The sequence below is a fragment of the Xyrauchen texanus genome, chromosome 17, assembly GCF_025860055.1.
Source record: "Xyrauchen texanus isolate HMW12.3.18 chromosome 17, RBS_HiC_50CHRs, whole genome shotgun sequence".
NCBI classification, from domain to species: domain Eukaryota; kingdom Metazoa; phylum Chordata; class Actinopteri; order Cypriniformes; family Catostomidae; genus Xyrauchen; species Xyrauchen texanus.
Window position 1 is genome coordinate 39,296,031 of NC_068292.1, and position 19,995 is coordinate 39,316,025.

General features: G+C 37.8%; 2 protein-coding genes across 11 annotated transcripts in view; both read right to left on the minus strand.

The window, feature by feature from the left end:
• Window positions 1–7,671, minus strand: part of LOC127657466 (rho GTPase-activating protein 32-like) — a 68,681-nt gene extending 61,010 nt beyond the window's left edge. For 4 of the 10 annotated variants that reach the window (XM_052146234.1, XM_052146235.1, XM_052146237.1 and 1 more), the window contains exon 1: window positions 4,583–5,111. In XM_052146234.1, coding sequence (XP_052002194.1) covers window positions 4,583–4,588 — 6 coding nt within the window. In that variant the 5' untranslated portion in view covers window positions 4,589–5,111. Of the gene's footprint in view, window positions 1–836; window positions 872–4,582; window positions 5,112–7,589 lie in introns of those variants that run through there. The other 6 variants (XM_052146231.1, XM_052146230.1, XM_052146233.1 and 3 more) reach the window with 5 other exon arrangements.
• A 287-nt stretch (window positions 7,672–7,958) lies between these two features.
• Window positions 7,959–18,273, minus strand: rbm42 (RNA binding motif protein 42). The gene is made up of 11 exons (XM_052146297.1): window positions 18,167–18,273; window positions 17,785–17,852; window positions 17,500–17,638; window positions 14,331–14,394; window positions 14,175–14,243; window positions 13,333–13,499; window positions 13,099–13,257; window positions 12,551–12,688; window positions 8,886–9,003; window positions 8,565–8,759; window positions 7,959–8,483 (listed from the first exon to the last, which is right to left on the minus strand). Exons 2-11 carry the CDS (start codon window positions 17,838–17,840, stop codon window positions 8,371–8,373), a joined length of 1,218 nt encoding a protein of 405 aa, XP_052002257.1. The 5' UTR covers window positions 17,841–17,852; window positions 18,167–18,273; the 3' UTR covers window positions 7,959–8,370.
• Window positions 18,274–19,995: the final 1,722 nt, after the last annotated feature.

The following is a 19,995-nucleotide window of genomic DNA, read 5'->3' on the forward strand; positions in this document are numbered from 1 at the left end:
TTGTATCCAAGTCTGGGAAAGAGGTCACAGCTGCGTCTGCGCAGAAATAGGCCATTAAATTAACAGAGGCACAGACAGGCGTGGTTACAGATCAAAATCACTGAGGGGGCTTCTGAAAATAGTGGGGGTGCTCTGTATAAAGTGGAGATGTGTCATAATTACACATTTTTAATAGATTAAGTCATGTATAAATGCTACTGAAACAATGTAAAGAAAATATTTTTTTTAGTTTTTTTTTTTAAATGTACAAAATATTTATTACTTATTACTTGCAAAATGCTGCGCCTGCAAATTACGACAGACTTATTTTCAAAACCATAAACGTTTATAAGTTGATGCACCATCATGTGTGTGTTCACAAAATGAAGGGATTTTAGTGTGTTTGCTTCAAGGAAATCTGCTTGCCATTTTACAGTATTTTGTAAAATAATTGTAATTCTCAATTTATCCAGAATCATGGAGCTCTAAAACAGAGTATTTTAATTTTGGGGTGAACTAGGCTATTCCTTTAAGATTTCAAAAGCTGAAACAGCCACAAAATACGCACAAGCATCACTTTTCCTTTGAGGATGATACCATAAATGGCATTTCCTTGAAACCGTGAAGCCTCACTGAATTAAATCATAAAACCTCACACATTAAAGTTCAAGGGAATAAAAATGCATACAACTGAAACAGAAAAACAGAATGTTTTCGATGGATGTTCAGCCTTTTCATTCAAAGAGAAAAAAGCAGTCAGCGGACACGTCGAAGAGACACACGACTAAAGCAGTAAACAGGAAATAGACAAGATATTGATAAAAAAAATGAAGATTGCCAGGCATTATACTGCCTACCCTGTCTCGCTTTCTTTCTGCCTCTTTAACATTCAGGAGTTCTTTCTGTAATTGCAGCAGCCCAAGTGGCAGAGAAGGATGTGGAGGTGCAGGTTGCATAACAGCTGCCTCTGATGCAAGTGGCATGTTCTGTGAGGTTATGAGCATGTGATGCTCTATTCATGTCTCTGTGTGGGACTGTTTTCATTTGCATATTGATAGGCTTCTTATTTTCACCCATTTATAGCACCAAATGGACCTTGCTTTGTGAAAGACCTAAGAATAGCAATTTCTTTTCTGTAAGACAGTCTAAACATTTCAGGACACAGTGAGATATTTATTTTTTTCCCAATAGAACTGTTCCTAAATGAGATTAAATAGAACAGTTTATTTAGGCTACACACCCTAATATTCTGAATGCCGTTATTTTTTTTCTCCATCGAACACAAAATCTTTACACAGCTCTTTTCCATACAACGACAGTTCATAGGGGCCACGCCTTTCAAGCTCCAAAAAGCACACTTAAAGGCAGCCTGGTCTCATGAAAATTACATGACTGTGGCAACATTTATGAAAAATGCTTTTATGTGGTTCCTTATAGCCTACATGTCACTGCAGTTTCATAGTAAAATGTCAACTGTGTGGCACTAATATAAGTAAAATCTTCTCCTAAAAAGAGTTTTATCAAATTTTAAACAAACAAAACCTACCTCCCTACTGTAAACCTTTAGCCTAAACCTAACTTGGAGTTAATGTAAAATGTTTTTTAAAAATGCAAATGTGAGAGGAAAAATACAATTGCTGAAGCCACCACATAATTTTATGGTGCTATGATGACATTTTTGGTGTTTACTTGCATGCTCTTCAGGACTCGTACCCCGGTCCTTTGTCTCGCAAGTGCAAAGCTTTGTCAGTTGAGCTACCACACAATTTGATCGCACTTGAACAAGCTTGTAAATGTAGTTGGTTATGTAATGCAGACATAAAATGTATCGCCTTACATGTGCTACAACTTTTATTGAGAAATGAGGCAAAAAGTAAATGTTTATGAACTAATAATCTGTCGTTTTACTTGTGATTTGTATGAAAGAAAATAAAAGTCATTGCTTTACCGCCTCTAGAGTAACTGAAGCGATACGGACAAGCCACGTAAAAATAATTTTAGCAAAAGTGAACATATAATAACGTCATTCTTTGAGACCAGGTTGCTGAAAGTCCATGCAACTTATGCTCTTATAGTCTGAAGCAATACAAGGGTTATGTTATGGTGTCTTTTGTCTTTTTGGAGATGAAAGCCACAGTCACCATGAACTATAAATGTATGGAAAAGAGCTTCAGTAAGACGAATTTCACCTTCAGCTTTGTGTTCCACTGAAAAAATAACGTCATACATTTTCAGAACGAGTTTGGAGGGTGAGTAGAAAATGACAAAATTTGTATTATTGGGTGAACTAGGCCATTTTTTATGCTTTCACTAAAAACAAACAGTATGTCATATCCTAGCTTTATTATACCTATATTGAGTGAATGTATTTTGGAATACAGCCTATGTAGTACAAATTCATTATTCATGAGTAAATTGTGCAAGCTGAATTACATTTGGGCTTTATCACGCTCCACATACACATTTAAGATCAAGAAGGAACTCTAGACCTTATTAGTGTCAAACGGTACTGACTTACTGTACTAGCTTAAAAACAATTTCCAGTGTCAAGAAAATCCAATCAACAGTCAAAAGAAAGAAGAAAAAGAAACAGCCCTCTGACTCCCAAATGTTCATTGTAAATCTTACAGACAGGAACTTTGATAGACATATTGCCAAGTTCCTACACACCCTCAGGATGCCAGACCAGGATGCTGTGGCGGTAATTAAACACCTTGACTGCCCACTGCTGCACCACAATGGTGCATCTCACACCTAGCAAAGATCATGCACAATAAGATTCACTCCAAAAGTGATGCTGACTACGAAAACTAAGTTGGCTACTAAAAGTAATAGTTCACCCATAAACGCCGCCTCACCCCCGAAGTCTTTCACAGTTTGACTAGCTTTCTTCAGTGGAACACAAAAGGGGATTTTCATACAGAATGTCCAAGCTGTTCCTGTCCGTAAATGAAAAAGTGAATGGTAAACGTGGCAGTCAGATAAGATTTTCAGGGAATAATGCTTTAATTGATGCCTGTTACAATCAAACAAAAGCTATCACATGAGTTCAGAAGACTTGGAATATAGGCTAGTGCATGAGTCAAATGGACTACTTTTCTGATGCTTTTTTGGAGCTTGACCGACCCTGTACCCAATCGTGAATGTTCTTCAAAACTTCTAGTTCCACAGAAGAAAGTAAGTCATAGGGGTCCTGAATGACATTAGGTTAAATAAATGACAGAATTTTCATTTTTGGGTGGGTGATCCTGTCAAGCAAAAAGATACAGGCAACAGAAAAGTCTTGACAAGACAGACGACCCATTAAAGATATAGTTAACCTACAACTATCATATCGCTTCTGAAGACATGGATTTAACTACTGTTAGATGGGTTACTTTCCTGCTGCCTTTGTGTTCTTTCTGGAGCTTCAAAGTTCTTGTCAACATTTACTTGCATTGTATGAACCTACTGAGCAGAGATATTCTTAAAAAAAAAAAAACTTTGTGTTCTGCTGAAGAAAGAATGTCATATAAATAGGAACGGCCTAAGGGTAAGTAAATGGTAAGTGAAATTTCATTTTTGGGTGAACTATACATTTAAGCATTTGTCTAGAGTCCCAGACTTGATGGAAAGGATAGCTAATGAGACCACAAACAAATGGTGGTTTAGTGAACATAACCATCCCATTATATGAAGTCTGTTTCATTTTGGCCTCATCCATTTCCAGGTGAGACTCCTGACAGCCCTTTACATGCCAAAATTAATCGAAATATCCCTAACTGCAACTCTTTGTTGGGAAATTAAAATAAATGTAGAAACACATCAAGGATATTCCAAACAATGACAAGTCTTAGTCAATGTTGACCAACTAAGAACTCACACAGACATGTGGCTTTCCTGAGAAGTCAAGCCTTATGCTTGAATAAACTGAACATGTTGTCAGCTATTTAGTCTCCAAGAGAACCAGCACATCCACTGTTTCTAAACAACAAACCATGCAGAGTGCAAACAGTAATCAGATCTGTGCAGTGCAAGCAAAAAAATTAAATAAACAAAAGACTAGACAACTCAAACACCCTACATAGAATGCCAAATGCCAGTTACGGCTTGTATCTTTCCTCCTGAATCTCAAAAAGGACTGGAGTTTCAGAGGATATTGTCTTTGTTAGATAGGGATGAGGGGTAATGAATGATGGTGTCTTTGATGGAAGCAAAACAATAGAGGATGAATATGTCTGTCAAACGAAATGGTCATAGATGAAGAGCACACAACAATGGCAGATAAGAGTTTAAATGAAATTATGTCCAATAAAGAAGCTGTACTCCCAGTGGAATAGTGCAGGGTGGGTGGGAATGGTCTTAAGACAGGGAGGGGTTCAAATCATCCCCAAAAAACACTGAACCCTCCTGGCAACATTAGATGAGGGACAATAGCAGTTTGTCATATAACATCAGCAACACACTGTATAAGGCAACAACAGCATCAATAAAAGTAACTCAAATCAGTAGGAGGAAACTACAGACAGTGACGTCACGTTGAAATTGGCTTTTCTGGTAAACCGTTGAATAATACCGTGAAACTGGATGATTGTAAAGATTTTAGTTCAGAAACATGACTTACCACCATCCCTTTATCCAGTTTAGGCGAGTTGGATCTGCTGGGGTCAGTGTTTGGATAGGGATGTGTTTACAAAGTTCCTTCCCACATCAACACTTGTCCATACATCCTGATTTAATTCGTGATAAAGTGTTGATAATCTGGATCGTAGACTCGCGTAAAGCACCACGCGACCCCAGGGACAAGAGAGTAGTTAGACCAAAGAACCCCGATAAAAACCAAAAGGATGAGAAAGGAGTGGGGGGAATGGGACTAGCACTTCCTCAAAAGAAAACGCCAGAAATCCCACATAGATACGAACTGACATCCGATAAACAAAAGTTCTCAGTCAGAAGACCCCAAATAAAGCAGCGCATTCGTGCTCAGATTTCCAGTAACAGCGGTATCGTTTCCGCGTGCTCGTCACATGTGTTCTCGCGTCCTTCTCATACTTGTGTTCACTCGCCTCTCCTGGTAAAACTGACTGTACGTTTCCACTGGCGCGCTTTGGGCGAAGCTGAGCGAGCGTTTTCACTTCATTTCTATGGAAGCCGAGCGCCACGCTCGCAAGGTGGATTGTGGGATTGACAGCGGCGCGGAGCAAGCTGTTTCCTAGCGTTATGAGCAGGCTGGTTAGCAGGTCCTTGTTAACACCTGCTGGTAGATGCTGGAACTACACCACCCTATGGCAAACGGCATGTTTTTCCATAGTGAGCCATTCAAAAGTAGCCGTGTTACATGGCGAAATAAAAATAATTCCAAGAACCATTTCAGTTTAATATATTTCATTACATTATAGCACATGGTCATCCGGTGACGGATTGTTTTTGAAGTGCTATTAACCCTTGTGCGACCTTCGGGACATTTTTGTCTTTTTCATTTTTTTTTTCCTCGATCATTTTGGCTGTTAATGCCAACGCCAAAATTTTTGCAAAAGGTGAATATTTTGGGGGGAATTTTTATATTTCAACCTCAATTCCTATTATGCATCTATAATACACCGTGTACACAAAATAGTTACACTAAGGATCTTAAGGACAAAAATATCCCCATTGAAACCAATTAAAACTCCAATATTTGATCCCAGTGCCATTAGAGCATAATATTATGAATTCTGTAATATTATGCTTTCATTCCGGATCCATGGCTTCAAAATTATTTTTTTTAATATTTTCCACCAGATGGCGTCATTTTTTTCATGTTTAGCCTATGGAGAAAATACATGCTTTTGACCTATTTTCTGTTTGCTGTATAGAGCACTACAGGCCAATTGAACAAATGATGCAGCTAAAATTGTGTGGGTGTGTTGGTATGGATGTCAGAGAGAGAGAGAGAGAGAGAGAGAGAGAGAGAGAGACAGAGAGAGAGAGAGAGTGTGTGTGTGCGTAAAAAAAACAACAATGGCATTAAACAAACTGTAATTTAAAGGGTTAGTATCCTGAAAGTGAGTGCATATTTGGAAGTTATGATCAGGACTGATGTTGGTTAAGTGAAAGTAGAAAATAAAGAAAATATATTATAATTTTATGGCAGTTTTTTTTTTAATTAACGCACAAGAGTTAAAAACTTGAAATTGATTGATATTTTTCCCTATCTATTTCCATTGACGATTGATCAATCACGTGACACCCAATCCCGGAACTGAGCGCAAAGACGTCAGCCTCCATCTCACTAGCTTTCTGGGAGCCCTGCGCTAGCTGAGCACAGTAATAGAGATGAACGGGGATGCTAACAGATAGTTCCATGGTTGTGAGCGGATTTCTCCCGCGTCAGTGGAAACACAAACTTAGTGTCTCTTCATCTTCGTCGCTCCCAAAACATCTGACGCGGGTGACCTAGCTTCATACAACCGCTGTCGATTAAACTTTATTATAAGCTATTTTGATACATTTCAAAATATTAAGGCGCTAATATTCTATATACTTAGGCTGGGTGCGATGCAACCGGTTATTATTGTAAAAAAGTTAAACTTTTAAGGACGCTCACCTCGCTGACCCACCCTCTTCCAGAATGGAGTGTTCCACTTAGGTTCTCATTCGGACAAAAGGAAGCCTGAAGCTCATAACAATGGGCGGATGCGCGCGAGCGTCGTTTACTTGAATTAAGAAATTGTGAAGCCAATCTGTACACAGGCATTACGACTTTGAGACACACGTCATTACCCTAAATTGAAATCCCCCTGTCTGTAGTTTATGGCGTACGGACAAAGAAAAGTTCAGAGGACCATTTTAGCCTTTTAAATGACTATTTCATCAGCCTTAACCATATTAATACAATGGTCCTACTGGCTGTTATAGTGTTTTTGAATTACTTTATTCTGCATACCACTAGACTTTGATATAATTTTTTTTTTCATATCAATTTAATTAGCCCTATAAATCAATTAAACACTTTTCATTTGATATTATGTCATCACAACAAATATGAAATGTTCTTAAAAATATCACTTATGACACAAGGCTCTGTTTGTGCAATTTACATTCTATATGTTTTCAAATATATCTAGCAGTGTAAATGTTTGTAATATTCTACTTCCATTAAACTCAATTAACCTTTGACCTAGAGACATAAAACCAACTGTAAAACACTCTGAATATTATTCTTCATATAGCACAAATCTTGTTTTTGGGAGTAAATGTTCAATACTTTTTTATACAGATTCAGTTTTCCCAATAATCTATTAAACTCAAATGATGATAGAATTATACTTGTATAAAAATTACTGCACATTTACTCCCCAAAACAAGATTTGATTTGTCAAGCCTTGTGCTTTACGAATAATTATATTCTGAGTGTTTTACAGTTGGTTTTATTTCTCTAGGTCAAACGGTCATTGAGTTTAATAGATTTATAGGGATACAAATATCTGTATAGAAAGTACTGAACATTTACTCCCACCAATGAAATAGTGACCAAATATCAAATGCTAACAGAAAGTCAACGACTTCACAGACTTATAAATGGCAAGGCATGATGTCATTAAAATTAAAAGAGCTGTCCTTAAAATGTTAAAATCCTTAACAAAACTCACATGTTGCTCTTCTTTGCATTTTATTCTGGTGTTGTGATGTGTGTATTCTCAATTGTTGCTCAGACAGATCGATGCAGGAGACATTTCTGCTTTTTGACAACTTTAGGAAATGAGGCTTTTTGAAATGCATGCAAGTGGGCGTGTGCGATTAGAAAGAAAAAGCATGTGGTTAGTAAGCACCACTGACAATGCAGGCTTTTTAATTTCCCCCAAATAAAACAAATGCAATTTTTATGATTTATGTAAGGTTTACAAGAGGTTTGAATTATTATGCATTATTCATAACAAAATTCAATTGCACTACCTGGTGTTTTTTTTTTTTTTAAACATCAACTGAGGCATACATGGTTTTGATTGGAAAAAGAAAACAACAAAACCAGTTAGATTGTAAACTTAAACTCCACAGTTTATTGAAAAGATCAACCTTAAATGGCAACCAATGTAACGGTCTTCCTGAACTTTATAGTTAACTGCTTTTGTTGTTTTTAAAGAAATGAGGAAGAAGAAAAAAACCGACATGCAAAACAGTTTCATTACCACACTTTATATCTGAAAATTTTTCTGAAGAGCATTTTGGAGAAGAGAAAGAATCTGCACGATTTTACATACACTGGGCAATAAATTCATATCGTGGGCCATGTGGAAATTTGATGCTTGTTCATTTGCAACGATGCCACCTTAATACAGGAGTGTGACTCAGTCCTACTCCACTATATTTCTTCTGCGTTGTTGACACTGACACACGCACACAAATCAAGTCCATAGTTTCAGTACGGTTGGATTATCTCAGTCCTAGCTTCTTTTTCTCCTTCTGTTTCTTACGCACAACCTCCAGGTTGCGATCCTTCCACGAGCTCTTCCGCAGTTTGATGGGTCTGCTGCCCACATACCTCCCTGGAGATACAGACAAGATAAAATTTAAAATGGCTCTGTCTGACTGGATTTTTCTGTATAGGTGTAACCTCATTAACTCACCGTTCATCTCTCTCATGGCACGCACATAATCATTGGGATCTTTAAAACTCACAAAGCCATAACCCTTTGTTTTCCCAGTGCGTTTGTCTCGCACAACCTTTGCCTTCAGGAAGGATGGGTAACGGCTAAACGCTCTCGCCAGGATGTCATCGTTCACCTCATTCCCCAGATCTCCACAAAATATCCGGAAATCATCTGAGAAAACAAGAGCAACACAGAGAGCAGATGCACAAAGTTTAATATCATTTCATTTTGCCTTGCTTGGCTTCTTTCTACATAAAAATAAATAAAAAAAATGGAATTGTCAAAGCAGTCACACACCTGCATCCCACTCCGATAGGCTTGTGTCTTCCCATGAGACGCCAGCAGCAACCCGGATGCATTTCTTCACCTTTTCTTGCTTCCCTTTCTTCTTATCCTCCGTGCTGTTATCAACAGGCTATCCACGCATGGATAAGGCATTATTAGAAATATATCCATTCCACACAGAGAGTAAATAAACATCAAACATTTTAATATTTAAATTATGTTTCTAGAATTATCTTGTCATCCAAGTGCTTTAATTTATATTCTTAGATTATGATTTTTTTTCATCAAGTGTACAGGTTAAAGCTGAAGCGTGTAATTTCTAATGCCACTGGCGCCACCAAGCGGAATTGCAAAAATAAACATTGTTTTTAAATGTGTTTTAAAGTGTTTTAGTCCCACCCCCAATTTACACCATTGTTCAAGTCAATGTTGTTTTGTCTCATGAGACGCATCGCTCAAAACAAACATGGAGACAGTGTTTACAGTTTTCAAGAAAATTAACCTATGGGTTACCTTTTCTTGCCACTCCTAGGAAAGGAGAAAGTATTTTTACACCGAAAAAGTAACTCAGTTTTTATGCTACAATTTAAATTTTCAGGTGAATTACTCCTTCAACAGGAATATTCCGGGTTCAATACAAATTAAGCTCAATTTACATCATTTGTGGTATAATGTTGATTACAACACAATTTGACTCATACCTCCTTTAAAAAAAGAAGAAAACAAAACGGAAAAAAATCTGGATTATAGTGAGGCATTTACAATGGAAGTGAATGTGCCCAATTTTTGGAGGGTTTAAAATGTGAAGCTTATAATTATATAAAAACACTTACATTAATTCTTATGTTAAAACTAATGTTATTTGAGCTGTGAAGTTGTTTAAATTGTCATTTTTAGGGGTTGTTTACATCTTCAAGTAATAAAATTGGCTATAACTTCACACAGAAAATGTTGGTAAGTGATTTTATCACTCTAAAATCATGTTAACATTCACATTTTCTGTATATAGTCTGTGTATAGTGTATTAGTATGTATTTATTAATTTCTGTGTGTAACATCAACCTGCCAGAGGGTCTGCAGATGGAAATTAGCCTAAGGCTATAATCTGACATATTTACATTTGTGAAAATGTTCATTAATATGTATTGTCCCTTTTAAGAAATTAAATTAAATTAAATATTGGTTGTCTTTTGGCAATACTTTTGAAAATGTGAGTATTTAACATTTAATAAATGGCCCATTCACTTCCATTGTAAGAGCCTCACTGTAATCTCACCAGATTATTGCTTTTTTTATTTTTTTAAGAGCACCTATTATGGTTTTTAAACGTGCCTAATTTTGTTTTAAAAGTCTCATAATAGATTTACATGCATCCAAGGTCAAAAAACACTTTAATTTGATCATAATTTAAATTGCAGCATTACATTTTTTTCCCCCAGTGTCAAAAACGACTCATTCAATGATCCGTTCTAAAGCATTCATTCTAAACCCCTCCTTTCAGAGAGTCTACTCTGCTTTGATTGGTCAGATGTTCCAGTCTGGGACAATGAAGACCAGAGGCGGGATTTTTGTTACCAAATTACGTAGGTTAGTACAGGAATTACTAACGACTTGTTTCAGGTGTTCAGGATCGGTTCATTCTTTTGGGAGTCAATAACTCCATTTGTCGTGCACATTGATTTTTGAAACTTTGCAGACTTTTTTTTACATTCACAAACAGCAATATAACACACTACATGAAAGGTAATATTTGAAAAACCTTAATAGGTGCTCTTTAAAGAAAAGGACGACCAGTCAAAATAAATTTTTGTGGTAATAAATATTATGCCACAAATGCTGTCGATTGAACTTAAAACTTTTGTGTGAACTACTCATTTAACATGCAGAGATAACTTTAAGAAAGCCATTCGTGGGGAACTGGGTAGCTCAGCAAGTAAAGACACTGACTACCACCCCTGGAGTCAAGAGTTCGAATCCAGGGCATGCTGAGTGACTCCAGCCAGATCTCCCAAGCAACCAAATTGGCCCGGTTGCTAGGGAGGGTAGAGTCACATGGGGTAACCTCCTCGTGGTCGCTATAATGTGGTTCACTCTTGGTGAGGCGTTTATATCAATGTTGCTTGACAGGTAATGGAATATATAATAGGATGCAGATGGTACAATATTCGGAGAAGAACCTCTGAATGAAACTGCACTTGACCCAGCCCTTTGCACGCGTAATCGCTAACATTGTGTTTTGCACCTTTGCTTAGGTAAAGCATCGCTCACTCCCTGCTGTATGCACGCACGCTCACACACACACGCACTGGAACCAATTATCTAACATTATTACCAGCGGCTCTGACAACATAACTATTTTCAGCATCTGAGGAGCAAGTTCAAAACAGGCAACAATTTTTACTTAATTTCTTTGATTGCTCACAGGGTTCGACATTAACGCTTGTGGATTTTTGAAGGGGCAAGTGAAATAGAATTTTACTTACATGACCGGACAAGCAGACTGATTAAAACGTCAATAACAAAAAATTAACCAGCTATATTTGTGATAGCCTAAGCCTGTGTCACTTTTTATAAAAGTACATATTCTTATTCTGCTGTTGAAAGTAATTAAGAGAACGTCATTTTATAATTCGCTAGTGATCTAATAACAGCTGCACCCTGTATGATTGAAAGGCGTCGTTTGTGTGTATGTTGAACATGCACATGTGTTCCGAGAATGCTCGCGCTAATGCGCACCTGAACGGTCAAATACTTTTAAAAATTACGTCAAAATGCCCTTCTTGGTGAGGCATTCATGTAAACACAGAGTCGAACTTGGAGAAATGGAGGCTTTTCTTTATTTGACTACCATATGTAACTAAATAAAATAATTACAATATGACAAAAGTCTCCTCCCCTACCCACTGCAGTTTACATTTCTGTCGTAGCGAATGGAGTTGATTGCATAGGTACACTGTTAGGTTAGGCATCGGTCCAATTTTCGAAAAATATACAATATAAACTTTGACATGTTACTTGAGCATGTAACTTAAATGTCCTTTTTTCTCTCCGGACAAGTCACCTTTTTACTCGGACAAGTGAATGACCAATTTACTTGTCCAGAGGACAAGCACATGACAATGCTTAATGTCGAGCTCTGGCTCAAATGTATGCTCGATTTTGTGTTTTGACCATTTGTGAACTGTGTTAAACTCCCACTTTTTTGCCATGTCATCACCATTCATATCTATACAAGCAATGTGTTTATGATTAAATTACTACTAGAGCACAAAACAGTTTACAAGAGCACAATGTTCTTCATAGATCTATCCTTTAATTTTGCTCTCAAAGTCCACCAGATTGATGCATTCAATTTAACTTTAACTTAAAATGTACAACATTGTCTTAAGGGCAAGCATGCCCCCGGACCCCTAGAGGTGCGAGGTCCACCCACCACAGTCTCACAAAATCATGTGGGAAACACTGCGCCTGGACTTATAAATAATATAAAAAAATCATAAACGTCATGGCCATACCCACTGACAGTGCTGCACTTAAAGCATAGCGATCTTAATATAGGGCCTTATTTTTGCAATTACATTTGGTGAATATAGTGGTGCAGAAATGACACACTTCCTATTAAAATATGGGTAAAAGGTCATCATGAGCAAGTGTAATATTAAACTGAATTTCCGTACCTCTGCTTGTGAAGGCTCGGGTTCCGGCATACTCGGCCCGATGACGCTCTCATCTGTGACCTGCTCTTTCTTTGAATCCAGCAGCCCAGCTGCCATCACTGCGGCCTGCTGCTCCGCCACCAATGCAGACAACTCCTCCTGAGGAAAGGCCAGAGAGGAGGGCCATTTAGCTGATCAGGAAAGCATTACAATACAAGCAGACAGGGCTGAACTAATATAGTTATTATCAGGATGTCAATTTAAAGGGATGATTTACCCAAAAATGACAATTCCGTCATCATTTACTCACCCTCATGTTGATTAAAACCCCTATAATGTCCATTCTACAACTGAACACAAGAGGGACCTTTTTTTCACAACCGTAGCCGTCAGTCCCTAAAATTCTGCCTAGCATCTCCTTTTATGTTTAATGGAAGTAATTCGGGTTAGGAACAACATGAGGGTAAGTAAATGATGATCATTTATTGGCATAATATCCTTTTAACACCCATCAAATGTTTTTGCACAGTGGTGGGTAATTTTGATCAGTGTGTGTGTAAATGTTTTACCATGCGTGCTTGCTTCTGGCTCTTGAGGTCAACTCTCTTAGGGGCCAGGGGGGCCGTGTACACAGTGGGGGCTGCCTGTATTACACTCGGAGTCATTTTCGGCGGGGCCTGTGTCATGGGTCGTGGTGGTGCTGCTGTCATTGTGTTCATGTTCCCAACCTGGCCAAAGACACAGATGTGACAATCTGACAAGATTCATAATGCTGACAGGATTACCATTCAGAAAATACCTACTGGTGGCATTGGCCCCATGGGTGGTCCGACTAGATCCATGGGTGGCTGAGGAGGTCCTGGCATGGGTGGAGCCATCATCATGGGTGGAGGAGGTGGAGGTCTGGGAAGAGGAGGTGCGATCATGCCCTGAGGAGGAGGACCACGCATCAATGGCATTCTCTGGCCAGCTGAAATAGAGAGAGGTTTGCATTTCTAAAAATGCATACCGGTAACTATATTTGAAGAAGACTGCATTATATGCGCTGTAAAGTATGGTAAAATGTTTATGGGTTCAACACATTTAGTTTAAATAAACAAATTGTTACTCTGATGAAAGCAATTTCTGTTGGTGAAACAGCTGCTATTTTACGTCGACTTGGAGCATGGCCCATGTAGTTGAGTCTTTAGTTTTTAAATTATGTTACATAATGCAAAGCTAATGCCATACTTGTTTTTCAAAACAGATGAATGACATAATCTAATTTGCATATACAAAGTGCCTTTAAAAAAAAAAAAATCATTCAATGTATTATCCCAAAATAGGATATATACCAAATGGTTATTTAAAAAATTCACTTTTTTTTTCTTCTTCATTGGATTTAAAATCAGCAATAACTGTACACATAAATAGTTATAGTGGTAAAAATTAAATACAATGCATAAAATAAAAATTATTTTGGTCATATAGTCCACCCCTTTACAAGCCATAAATTAAGCAGCAACATGTCTTACAAAATATCAGTTAAAAAAAAAAAACACACACATGGCTTCAAAATATTCTACCACTTTAGATTAAAAAAATCGATTCACTTGAGCATCCCAGACAAAAGCCTCCTATTAAATACATAAGGCCTTCTGATTACCTGGTCTCTGTAGGATGTGTGGGACAAATGCGGGTCGCATCATTGGAGGAGGTGGAACTGCTGGTATAGCTGCAGAAAAAGCAGATTCACAATTATGACTTCTTAAATGAACAATTTAACCTTAAAACTAGAATATATTTATTTAAAAAGATGTACCAGGGCCAACAAATGTAGGTAGAGGACCAACTAATGTAGCTCTTGCCTCCAAACTCTGTTGGACCTAATGAGATACAATAAAAATACTTATTAGCCTGTAAAATGATGAATCGATGACTGCTTTAAAAAAAAAACTTGAGCTAATTTTCATGTGTATCTGTAGTCAGGATATCTTAATATCTACAAAACATACTAATATATATATTTATTACTGGTTCCCAAAAATATTGGCACCCTTGGTAAATATTAGCAAAGAAGGCTGTGAAAAAAAATATGCGTTGTTTATCCTTTTGATCTTTAATTAAAAAATAAATTCACAAAAGTCTATCCATTGGTGTATGAGTGTGCGAATGAGACACAGTGTAAAGCGCTTTGGTAACCTCGAAGGTTAAAAAAAAAGCACTGTATAAGTGCAGACCATATCCTTTAATTCAAGTAAAACAATTGAAAGAGGGGAAATATCTCATTATTAAATAAATATATTTCTCAAACACATTGGCCACAATTTATGGCACCCCTAAAAATTCTTAGACTAAAATATATCTGAAGTATATTCCCATTCATTTTACATTTTGTAGTGCACCTGGGTGACTAGGAACATGAAATTGTTCCACCATGACTTCCTGTTTCACAGGGGTATAAATATGAGGTAACACACAGTCCAAATTCCCTTAATCATAAATCACAGTGGTTAGACTAAAGAATATAGTTTTGATGTGCTGCAAAAGGTTGTTGAGTATAATGGGAAGTGGCTATAAGAAAATAGCCAAACCATTGATTTCCACCATCAGGGAAATATCAGCCTGGAAAAGGACACGTGTCTATATTGCCTCCATGCACAGTGAGGAGGGTGGTTCAAGTGGCCAAAGAATCTCCAAGAATCACAGCTGGAGAATTGCAGGTCTTGGGGTCATAAAGTCTAAAAAGAAACATCAGACATCACCACAAGCTGTTTGGGAGGATTTCAAGAAAAAAAAAAGCCTCTGCGCTAATCCATCAACAAACTCAAGTGTCTTTAATTCACATACTCCATCAAATACAAACAGATAAAATCAATACCTGGCTGCCTCTGCCAGAAAGCTTTCAAAGCTTGGTTGGATCTTGCAGCAGGACAATGATCCAAAACACACATCAAAATCAACACAAAAATGGTTCACTGACCAATAAATTAGGTTCTGCCATGGCCATCCCAGTCCCCTGACCTGAACCCTATAGAAAATTAGTGGGGTGAACTGAAGAGGAGAGTCCACCAACATGGACATCTGAATTTGAAGTATCTGAAGAGATTCTGTATGGAGGAATGGTCTCAGATCCCTTGCCAGGATTTCTCCAACCTCATTAGGCATTCTAAGAGAAGACTCAGAGCTGTTATCTTGGTAAAGGAAGTTTGCAAAAAGTATTGAATAAAAGGGTGCCAATAATTATGGCCAATGCGTTTTGGATGCATTTGGACACTGGTGTCCAAAAGTTTGGAATAATGTACAGATTTTGCTGTTTCGGAAGAAAATTGGTAATTTAATTCACCAAAGTGCCATTCAACTAATCACAAAGTACTGTCAGGACCTTACTGATGTAAAAAAAAAAAAAAAACAGCACCATCAATATTTGAAAAGTAACTTTTGATGCAATCTAGACAGGCCCCATTTCTAGCAGCATCACTCCAACACATTATCCTTGAGTAATCATGCTAAATTGCTAATTTGGAACTAGAAAATCACCATTACATCAAACAAAGCTGAAAGCTATTTGGTACGTTAAATGAAGCTTAAAATTATCTTTGTGTTTGTTTTTGAGTTGCCACAGAATGAAATAGACTGGCATGTCTTAATGTCAATATTAGGTCAAAAATGGCAACAACAAAAAAGAAACGGCTTTCTCTAGAAACTTGTCAGTCAATCATTGTTTTGAAGAATGAAGGATATAATGCTTGAACTTGCCAAAAAACTGAAGATTCCATACAAAGGTGTAACTACAGTCTTCAAAGACAAAGGACAACTGGCTCTAACAAGGACAGAAAGAGATGTGGAAGGCCAGATGTACAACTAAACAAGAGGATAAGTACATCAGAGTCTCTAGTTTAAGAAATAGACGCCTCACATGTCTTCAGCTGACAGCTTCATTGTATTCTACCCGCTCAACACCAGTTTTATGTACAATAGTAAGTAGAAGACTCAGGGGTGCAGCCTTATGGAAAGAATTGCAAAGAAAAAGCCACTTTTGAAATAGAAAAACAAAAAGAAAAGGTTATAGTGGGCAAAGAATCACAGACATTGGACAACACAACAGATAATTGGAAAAGAGTGTTATGGATCTTAACCCCACTGAGCTTTTGTGGGTTCAGCCAGACTGTAAGGTGCGTGAGAAGTGCCCGACAATACAGCTACATCAATGGCAAGTGCTACAGAAAGTGTGGGGTGAAATGTCACCCGAGTATCTGGACAAACTGACAGCTAGAATGCCAAGGATCTGCAAAGCTGTCATTGCTGCACGTCATTGTTTTTTTTTTACATCGGTAATGTCTTGACTATACATTGTGTTAAGCTGAATGCCAATTTGGTGAATAAAAGTAACAATTTATTTCCATAAGAGCAAAATCTGAACATTGTTCCAAAGTTTTGGCCACCAGTGTGTGTGTGTGTGTGTGTGTGTGTGTGTGTGTATATATACACACACACACACACACAAAATATATACATATAACATTTTAGATAGATAAACATGGATCATTGTGTTTTGCAACTTTTAAATCCATGCCAGCTTGAATGCATGCTGTTATTAAATGCTGTTCCTGTAGCTCAACTGGTATGGAGCATGGTGCTTGCAACACAAAGGTCATGGAGTTTGATTCCGATGAAACACACTAACTGAAACAATGTATACCTTGAATACAGTGTAAGTTACTTGGTATAAAATCATCTGCCAAATGAATGTAAAATTGAAGCAAAAGGGGTCATACTGAGAAATTCTGAAGCTCATTTACATTTTAATTTAAACTTATAACTAAAATTATTATAATTATAATCGGATGTGTAATGTTAACAAGTGTATTAACTTAATGAAAATAATGCAAAATAGAAGCATTTTCACTAGTGGTCTTGGACTGTATGACCTCACTGTATAAAATATATAACATAAAATATTAGTTTTGTGGGTAAACAGTAATTAATACCTCCCGGTAGGTGTTTGTGCCAATGATGGGCCTGATGATGGGTACCCCTGGCATTGTCAGAGCCACTGACACAGCTTCAACCATTGTGGGGGCACCTGCAGAGATGGCTACAGGTCCTCCCAACACCTCCTGCTCAAACCTACAGTAGATCCATCAACAAAAGGACAAAGTTAGCATTACTTGATTCTACACCCTCCATTTGCTAGAACACAATCCTGAAGGGATCATTATGATGCTACACATTTACAGATAGAACAGCAGATGAGTGAAATGAAGAGAACTCACAGCGCCATTTCGGCCTCCATCTCTTTCAGGCGCTCTTCTCCAGATTTTAACGCCATACTGGGCGTCTCCTGTAAAATAAACAAACCAGCAAAGCATCAGTACATACATCGATTGCAGTGCCTCAAAATGTAGTGAGTTGCCTACCTGGACAGTATTTTCAAAAAGCATAAATAAAGAAGACAGATCTTAACTAGTATGCAGTAACTCTTAATACACGGGATGTTTATGAAGCGCAAGTGATGATGGGTCAATTAATTATCATTAAATGGTAAATCAATGAAGTTCAAATGGCACATCATCCGGTTTTAAAGTTCCAGACTAAAATAAATGTCAAACTACAGTCATGCAGCAGTCAGCTATGGTTAACTAACGCTCACTTTACCTTGAAATCTCTCCTTATAAAGTAATTCAGTCAAATATTTGGGAATAAAAGAACAAAACAGGTGAACGCATCTGGGCGCAGCGGAATGACGTCAGACCAGCTGTTCGATACTTCTTCTATTGAGGTTGTTTTATTGGTGGTTGGCAAACCAGCTTCATGGCGCATTACCGCCACCAACTGGAGTGTAGAGCGTGAACGGCGAGAAAGGAGGACATTTTAAGAATTAAATAGCTTTACAATTGAGTTGAATATTTAGGATGTCACACATTTTATATATTTAAAAGATAATAATTCAATTATTAAAACTGGTTCAAATACAACATTATTATAGTGGGTACTAGCGTTGGGGTGCTCGGACTCGGATTCGAGTCCAGTCACAAGTCCAGTTTTAATGGACTTGGACTTGTCACAGACTCGGATGCATTTTTACTCGGACTTGATTCGGACTTGAGCCTTCCAGACTGGCCGAGTCCATGGCATTTGTGAACAAACAAACTAACAAACCAAACAATAACGTAACACAGGGTGACCATCAGGGCTAGTAGTCAGTAATCTGGCATAGGCTACCAGGCATTTTCTCGGTGGGCTGACGCATTTTTGGGCCGATCAGGGGTGTACTGGCCATCGGGAGAACCAAGCGTAAGCAAAAATGAGCCGGCGCGTTATGCAGAACGGACCACAAAACGGCACCGCAATATGCAGAAAAGGACAGCGAACACGTGTTTTATCAGACTCACACTTACTATGCAAAGTCATTTCCAACTAAAGATTATATCAAGACAAAATTTAATTTATTACGTGTCAGGGACATTTAAACTAATATGACTGATGAAATAGACAATGGTGGAAATTGTACAACTCAGTATATTCACATATCACATATTTGTAGAGCAACCTCTGTGTGCTATCTGTAAAGCTGGCACTTGCGTTTCAATGGCAAAAAAGTCTGAAAATACAATGAAGAACACAAGTGAGGGGAGACGTTTCTATTCACCTATTATTCATGTTTAATTTAATGTTAAAAGACACATCAGCCCAAGGTGAGTTTGTCAAAAATACTATCTTGACTTTAGGGAAGTAGGCTACACCTGGACTCAGCAGGAGGACTAAAAAATGTGAAGTGTAGTACTTTAGTATAACAATATTTTAAAGGCATCTGATCTATTCTGTCTTTATTTTTTTATTGTTGTATGTAATTTTATGGGCATTATTAAATGTTTTAATAATACCATTTATTAAAAGTATTAAACACATAAATGGTATTTAATTAATTACATTAAATGTATTTCAACCATCATTTTAGATAAAACTAAACTAAATTGAATGGACAAATTGAAAATAAATAAAAATGAGCAGTCAACGTAAACTTTTATTTACACAAATTAACTTTAACAAAACATAAAGAGTGCTTTGCAGCAAAACCCACAGACACGCACACAGCTCAGCTCGTGTGTCCCCCGATGGTCCTCCCTGCCTCCTGAGAATCTGAGAGATACAAGGGGAGGGAGAGGGAAGAGAGAAAGAGAGAGCAGAAGAGACGAGTGAGAGAGAAAAAAACTGGCTTGCAGTCCCCAAACATGCTGTCGACTGGTCCTCAGCCAGCTGTGCAGCAGTCCTCTATGACACCAGGCTATAGCACTGGACCTCGCCTCCTGGTGGATGGCAGCAGGTTCCTCTACTTCTTGGCGGATGGCAGCGGGCTCCTCCTCCCCTGCACAGCTTGTGCATCTCTCTCACTCTCTCTCTCTGACCTCACTGGTGTATCTGTCTCCCGTTTATCCCTCTCCCGTTGATTGTCCAACTCAGTGCCAGGTGTCACATTGCATTAT